The sequence below is a fragment of the Branchiostoma floridae genome, chromosome 13 (genome assembly GCF_000003815.2).
Source record: "Branchiostoma floridae strain S238N-H82 chromosome 13, Bfl_VNyyK, whole genome shotgun sequence".
NCBI lineage: Eukaryota > Metazoa > Chordata > Leptocardii > Amphioxiformes > Branchiostomatidae > Branchiostoma > Branchiostoma floridae.
This window is the reverse complement of record NC_049991.1, coordinates 12133663-12141109: the sequence shown is the minus strand read 5'-3', so window position 1 is coordinate 12141109 and position 7447 is coordinate 12133663. Positions and strand designations below refer to the sequence as shown.

The window sequence follows — 7447 nt, the reverse complement described above, 5'->3', positions numbered from 1 at the left end:
AATATGGAGCGAGAGGGCGAAATGAAAATAAAAATGAAAATTGTAAAATGCTTGGGGTAAAGGTAACGGCCAATCCAAGACATAAAGAAAAAAGTTTTCAGCTTGAAAAAAGTCCAAAAACACTATTTTTGTACAGTAACAGCACCTGTACCCACACTTTAAGGAGCTTATAATATAAAGGCCAATTTGCTACACCAGAAAGTTGGTGAATGGTTTCATTAATGGTGAAAATTTGCTGAGTAGCACTTTTTATTTTTATTTTTTTTTCCAAAAAATAGGAGCGAGCGAATCCGTGAACCAAGAAATTAAATTGGTGTGGCCTAAGCAAAAGATCATAGTACTGCATTGTTCAACCCTCATGGTTCTACAAATTTAGGAACTCTTTTAAATAAAACTTGCCCAAAGCTTATTGCAAAGCCTACCATTAGTCATACCTTGATAAGCACCATTTACAAATCATGTCCTCCCCTTATGTCTTATCCCATCTGTCAGCTACTGAGCTAGCCACCTAATTGGGCAGCTGCCCATCCTTTTTCCCACATGCATTATTTATCTATTTCAAAACACTGCCCTTCCATGGTCCCAAAATACTATGGGAGGGAAAATCACAATTTCTTTTTAAATTTGCATTTATACTTTTCAGTAAGCAATTGATAAAAATCTCCAGCTTTGCTATATAGCATAATTTGCATTCTACAATGTCATCTGTAAAAGAGAAGGGTTTCATAACATTGATAACTTGCACCTGGGATAAGGTGTGGAACACTGGCAAATTTTCTTCTCAACATGTACTGATCATGTAGATAAGAAGCCCTCAACTGTCTTTTCTTAATTTCAGAATTCAGAATTCAGAATTGTGCACCAAAATTCTAATTAAAAAATGTAGATAAGATATAACAGTTGCTGCTTGACAATTCCATTGAATTGTTTGTCAATAGAAATGATCTTAAACTGTGATAAATTGCTCAGAATGATTGGCTAAAACCTGTCCGTGGGAAGGCTGTGTCCCAACCCTGAACCCTGTCATTTCTTACTGTGTGCAGCCAGCCTTTTCTGTGTGTCACAAACGGTGGCCAACAATGGTATTAGACAGGGGGCTTTCACTCTTTTCTCTCCTTGCATGCGAGATGAGGGTATTTTCCATTAATCACAACCAGCATCTTTCACTACCTCCCTCTGAAAAGGCCTTGTCTTTTGATGAGTAAATTTTGTGAGCAGGAAACAGTTGCAGCATGAAATTTGATGAAACCCTTTGTACTCTGAATACAGGACCCAGCACCAGCATTCTACCTACCCATATGCTGTCACACACTGTTAACTTTTTAATGGACAGTTCCCCACAAATCTTCTAGGCCCAGACTTGTCAATTTGCATCTCATTTCAGGAACATAAAATAGCAATCCTGGCTTTGATCAGCCATGAATGACTTTCCCTAGCAACCAACCGTTACTATACAGCTTCACAAATGTCAAGGCATATCAGATCTTAGCTTGGAGATACACTGACAAAGATATTAGTTAACTTCATAAATAACACTCAAAGCTGTATTGAAAATCAAATTATTACATAATATACACATGACAATCACATGTTTGGTTGATGTTTTGTTTCTTTTCTGCCCTGGTCATGTGCAGGCATTTTCCAAGCAGATGTAAAAAGTCAAAATTGTAGCGCTTCTCAAGCTCCTGGTTCCACATAGCACCAGGCCTTTCTGGAACTGGGAGCTGGAGAAATATTACAATATTGCCTTTCTGCATCTGCTTGAAGATAAGATAGATATGCAAGATCCCACAGGACTAGACAGTGGGACTGTCCCCATATATGGCCAATGCAATGTTTCCCCCCTTGAGAAGCATGTCACCCTACCCTTCACAGCAGATAATGTATCCCATGGACATGTCACCCCTTTACATATATCCCATGGACATGTAAGCTCCTTTTACGCTAAAGGTAACAACACTAGAAAACGGTAATAATACTGTACAATATTTTCATTTGGTCGATGTCAAATCAACTGTACATATGTCTTGTCCCAACCTTTCCAAATAGCATACCCTGTCCATGGGATATCTTTGCTTGTTCTATCTATAACTGTTGGAAAAGTATCAAGACATCAACAGCTAACAGAAGTTGGTAGCCTCAATCAACGCAAAAAACATGACTGTTTATAAAACCTACTTTATTCTAAAAATGGCTACAGTAGTGAGTGCTTTGGATGTCAGCCAAAACCTGCCACAGGAGTTGTTTTCAGAGTTTCCTGAACCAAACAAACCTATCTAGTCCAAATCTACAAGTACATGTACATACATAGTGTCTTATTCAATGTAGAAGGTATGTCTTTAGGTTAAAGATTAAAAGATACAATGTATTGACAATTGCTATGGTGAAGATCAGTATTACATGACTAATAAACCTCCTCACACCTTTTTATGGATCTTTATCTAAATATTAGGTTTCAGATTGGACAATAACATCTTCATAGATAAGACAGCACAGTTTAACAGGAGACCTTGCCAGAGGGACCTTGTCAGACAACCTCTTATCACTCTACTAGTATATCCACTTTACTTTTACACATGGTTAACCAAGGTATCCGAATCTGTATTATGGAATTATATATCCTGACTGACCTGAGGTGAGGATGGGGCTGAAGTCTGAACAAATAAACAAAATTAAAGGATATCTCTAATATCTGACATTTGAAAATTGAAAAAAAAAAAAAAAATTCTGAAAATCTCATTCAAACTGGCACTAGACAGGGTAAAAATGTATATGGACCATATACATTTTTAACCTGTACAAAAACAAAATTACAAGCCTTAGTGGTTTCAGATTCCAGCTGGTGAAAGCAAATTCCTTTCAAACAAGTGACAAGCTCTCGGGGTGTGCTGCACAACACACCTAGTAGTCTACCCCGCTGAACAATTCTCTCCCTGCCAACTGCCTGCAGGCACAATTGTTCGACCGGCCCCCGAGCGAAGGAGGCAATTTCACACGCCACCCCGAATCACAGGAGAACTCCAAAACAATACGACGACTCCAAGTCTTGCCAACAATAGAGGTAGAATCAAGGTAGGGTAACCCAGGGCACTTCTTATGATTGTTGGCGAGAAATGCTGATGCAGGCCAAAACAGCTGATTTCTTCAAGGCGCTGCATTTTCAGACAGGACCAGCTTGTGACTGAGGCGTGGGAAATTAAGTGTGAAAGGCCCACTATTCTTAGGCCGATCAAACAGTGAGCATGTTTTGTAGTATTGTGTTGGTGCCGTCCCTACGTACCACCCCTCCCGTCCTGTGTGGGGAGGACAGGGTCAGAAAAGGCCCTGGGAACCCGCACCACTTCTCTCTGTAGCCATTGGCTTGTAAAAGCACCGGGACCCCACCGCTGAACTCTATACGCAAAGCATTTACATACAATAGCAAGGTGAACAATGCCCAGGATGATATATGAAAACTGTGTTAACCTCAGGTTAACCAGATTGTTGTAGGTCCGACCTGCACACAAAGCGGTGAGAAGGAAGTAGATTATTGGAAGTCAGGCTAGGGCGGTGCATTTGTCCAACAACTGAAATTTTTATGCCACTTGGCAAGGTGAACAAGTGAACACCTGTGAAGTGCAAGGTGATGGGCAAACACACCTTGGAGCTAACAGCTGGGAGACCATTGTTCAGCACACACCAGCATGAGAAAAACTAACACAGAAAAACACACAATTACCACCTAGTTGTGGGAGGAGGGCTTCAATATTTACGATCCATTCATATGCAACAGACCTGCATTAGACAGGTTAGCATGTGTGTAAACTTGGGCTTCTCTTATCAGATTGTAATATAACGAATTTGCACCACTATCGGTGTGGGACTCCAGGTGTTCAACACACGGCTTCTGTGCATGTCCTAACACGTTTAACTTTCTGCAGTTCTATGAGGAGTAGCAAAGTATAACGTTATCACAGCTTTCCAGAAAGAATTTAAAGTGCACCATATATTGTTATGTTGGGCCGGCTCGTAAAACCATTTTTGGCAAAAAAGTAAATTATCAACACTCTTATTAAACGCACAAGATATTCTAACGCAAGACATGAAAAAGACTAAAGTTAAAAGTTGAGATACCTGATCCTTGGCAAGAGACACCCATGTGTCCATAAGAAGGTCCATTCTGTGTCTGTGGTACTTCTCTGTTGTTTTTACACCGATGAAAATGTCATGGAGCTCGGTCTTCCTCATGCGGTCAGGTACGGACACTGTGTTCTGCCCTGACGAAGGGCTTCTGTTCCCGGGTCTACTGTGTTTCGACTGAGTCCTGGACGTCTTTCTGATGTCACTGTCTCGGTCGTCGTCTTCCACGGACCTGCCGACACTGGAGATCTTCCGAGGATGTTTCCCTAACGCCCATCGCTCGTTGCCGGAAGACCCGTCCCCTTGAGTTGCGATCCTCCCCGCCGCCAGGTCCTGCTGAAACCCCGTCAGGAACAGCCACAAACACAGAAATGCGCCCGCGCTCAGCCCGAGGGCCAGCCTCCGGCACGACAACCTCATTTTCCCGGACCTCTCCTACAACTCAGCACCGCCTGAGAGCCTGTGAACTTCTGTTACCGCATGTATAGGACCGTGCCGGTCCGTCTGTGCGTGCCCGTCGCTGTTGGGACTTCATGTGCGGGCTGGTTGTAGTGTCCTCCTTCTCCTCCCTGCCCTGTACGGGACGGTGTGACGTACTTCCGGGTCAGGAACTGGACGAGTCCACTGAGGTATTTAACGAGGGGACCTTCCTTTGTGCCGTCTTTACAAGAAAAATCGTAATACAAGTTTTCTGTGAGCATTCCACATCGAGCAGCCCAACCCAGAGGACTGTTAAGTTTTATTGTAATAAAAAAACAGTACATACAATTGTTTATTCATCTAAAATCTTCATTTAATCTGTACCAAATTTGCGTCGATCCGTGTTTGTGCCTTTGCTCGATCAGGATAGTAACATTACAATGCATAGCAGCGACATCTAGCGAAAAACAATGGACACCACACTTTCCAACGTCACCAGACAAAGGCGATGAAAAGAACTGAGTTAGAAACTCGTTTGAGGCTCGAGGTTGAACTGGCGTCAATGTGTACAATTAATTATACACCTCCGATCGTTCTTCAGAAACGAGGAGCATTCTAATATCTCGATAACATTGAAATGTACGTATTACCTGAGTGACTACAGAGATTAAATTACTGCAATGAAAACAAAGCGATATAATTGTTTTCACCGACTCATATTTTTGTGTGATGAACTTCTTTTTCTCTGTTATCTCGAGTTGAGTACAACAAAATACAAGTCACCCGCGTAACATATTGTGCATTGACTTCTTCTGGAGTCTTATCTCCTAACACAAACCGATATAACCGTTAACCTCCTTGCACAAACGGACTTAACTTTTATGGTCTCTGTCTGTCAATCGCAAAAAATAGGAGACCACAAAGGGAATCGCCATAATCTCTAGTCTATAGTTCCTGATGATTTACAGTTCCAATACTTGGACCCTCTACACACCAGACCTCTATCTCTCCAGGGACTGATCCGGTAACTCTGAAGGAACACTGCCCCTCCGCGTCAGGAGGAAGATTCATAGCCTCGGACAGAAGCTCTAGAAGACTGGCGTCCTTCCGGATAAGTTCAGTGGCGACCTCCTTGAGTAGATCTTTTCCCATAGCCTCCACAAACGGTCGGACACTCTGGGGATGGTGCTCAATCAGCGCCTCCATGATTCGGGCATAGTCCTCTGCAGTACTGCCGCTGGACGGCAGGGTGTAACCTGTCTTCGCCTTGTCCGATGGGACTGGCGCCATCAAAGCCAAATTTTGGGCGGTAGTACGACCAAACCACAGGTTGTTCCACTGTAACAGAATGGGAATATAGAATGTATGTGACTCACTCTACTCATGATTTTCGGAGAACAAACTTCTTCTGTGATGCTTACCATCATGTCAAAACTGTTGACCATAACAAACCCTGTCCGTGGTACTGAGTGGCTAGCCTATCATTTAATCCGAGCTTTAGGCAAAAAACAGAATCTGAATACTCACGTTTCCCGACACATGAAGCCACAATAGCTGCAAAATGATCTTATCCACAACTAGGGGTGGGTACCGGTACAGAAAATTCAGGTCCAGGTCCGGTTCAGGTCCAGAGGATCAGGTCCAGGTCCGGACCTGAACCTGGACCTGATTCAGTATGACTCATATCAATGGTCCATTTCACTACAAAGAAATCTGTTTGGTGGAGTATTAGACCTACACTGGCGTTTTAAAATCCTACAACGTTAACTGCACCTGTACGAATGGCTGTAAAACTTGGTAGAAACTACTATAAACTCTACTCTACTTCACTCTAGTTATTTTCTTCCACCTGCAGGCGCCAAAACGTGTGAATGACTGATAAAAAAATATGTTAATTTTCTAATCGGTCCAACATCCGGTCCACCTAATTTTTTCAGGTCCGGTTTTTCTGGACCGGTCCAATAAGAAAAACCGGTTTTGTACCGGTACGCTGTACCGATACCCAGCCCTATCCACAACAATGAAAGTTACTCCACATCATGACAACACAAACCTCAACGTACAGTACCAGTCCGATGAAAATGAGAGCCACCGCCACAACGACTTGTAGCAAAAGCTGTTGTTCCTCACATTGGCTCTCGGCAGGTGTTGGACGAGGTCTGTTTGCTTTTCTCTTAGTCTGCTCCCTGTCCAGAACACTGTCTACACTTTTTCCTGACCGTAAATTCATCTTGAAACGTATCTTTCAGTGGCCTACGTCTTCCTCGTTTTGTCAAATAACAACTTCAGGTAAACAAAGTCTTCCTTGGCGGCCTTGTTCAAGGTCGTGGAAGTCGGAACATTCACTGTGTATGTCCGAATCGTCCGTTGCTTAGAAACTATTCATTCGAACGCGTTCTGACCACACCATTATTGTTTTATCGTCCGTTGCCTAGTCAACGTTCGAAGTTACGTGTCCAGTGGTAACGCCAAGGTTTACGAGTTGTTGTTGTGAGCTGATGACCACTACTTTAGGCATGATAAGAAATCAGCGGCGTGAATGCTGTGGGAATTGTCAATGTTTAATATATACATGTACTACCCCGGATTTACCGTCTTGACAGACAAATGAGACAGAATTCGAGTAAGGTAACATGTAACTGTTTATTAGGTAGAAGTCCTCGACCTTTATGGCACCAGCGCTGTCATATGTTGTTCCGTTTAGGTTTTGTTTCTCTACCTCGTGTTAACGTATAACTTACGTGGAGAGAACATGTCTCCGTAGAACACTTTTACACAAACGCTAGTTTCAATAGCAAATGTTCGTATGGATATAACGTTAGAAATGTCTTGTATATTTCAAGAGAGTTCAGGTAATGAGATCTTAGACAGCTTCGGTTCCATTCATCTGTGCATCCCTCCATCCCAT

General features: G+C 42.6%; 2 protein-coding genes across 2 annotated transcripts in view; both read right to left on the bottom strand.

Annotated features, from left to right (window-relative positions):
- LOC118428905 (beta-1,3-N-acetylglucosaminyltransferase lunatic fringe-like) overlaps nt 1–4732 on the bottom strand; it is a 31361-nt gene extending 26629 nt beyond the window's left edge. Inside the window, exon 1 of the mRNA XM_035839189.1 lies at nt 4114–4732. Within this exon, the coding sequence (XP_035695082.1) occupies nt 4114–4539 (426 nt within the window). The 5' untranslated portion in view covers nt 4540–4732. The remainder of the gene's footprint in view (nt 1–4113) is intronic.
- Nucleotides 4733–5236: 504 nt separating this feature from the next.
- LOC118428906 lies at nt 5237–6857 on the bottom strand. Its single transcript, XM_035839190.1, has 2 exons — nt 6593–6857; nt 5237–5877 (listed from the first exon to the last, which is right to left on the bottom strand). Exons 1-2 carry the CDS (start codon nt 6767–6769, stop codon nt 5485–5487), a joined length of 570 nt encoding a protein of 189 aa, XP_035695083.1. The 5' UTR covers nt 6770–6857; the 3' UTR covers nt 5237–5484.
- Between the last annotated feature and the right edge of the window lie 590 nt (nt 6858–7447).

What these genes read in the sequence shown, in the direction of transcription:
- LOC118428906 (XM_035839190.1), bottom strand. Translation starts at nt 6,769, where the DNA reads ATGAATTTACGGTCAGGAAAAAGTGTAGACAGTGTTCTGGACAGGGAG. An exon ending in GACTGGTACTGTACGTTGAG is followed by an intron (nt 5,878 to 6,592) that starts GTTTGTGTTGTC and finishes ATTCTGTTACAG; the next exon opens with TGGAACAACCTGTGGTTTGG.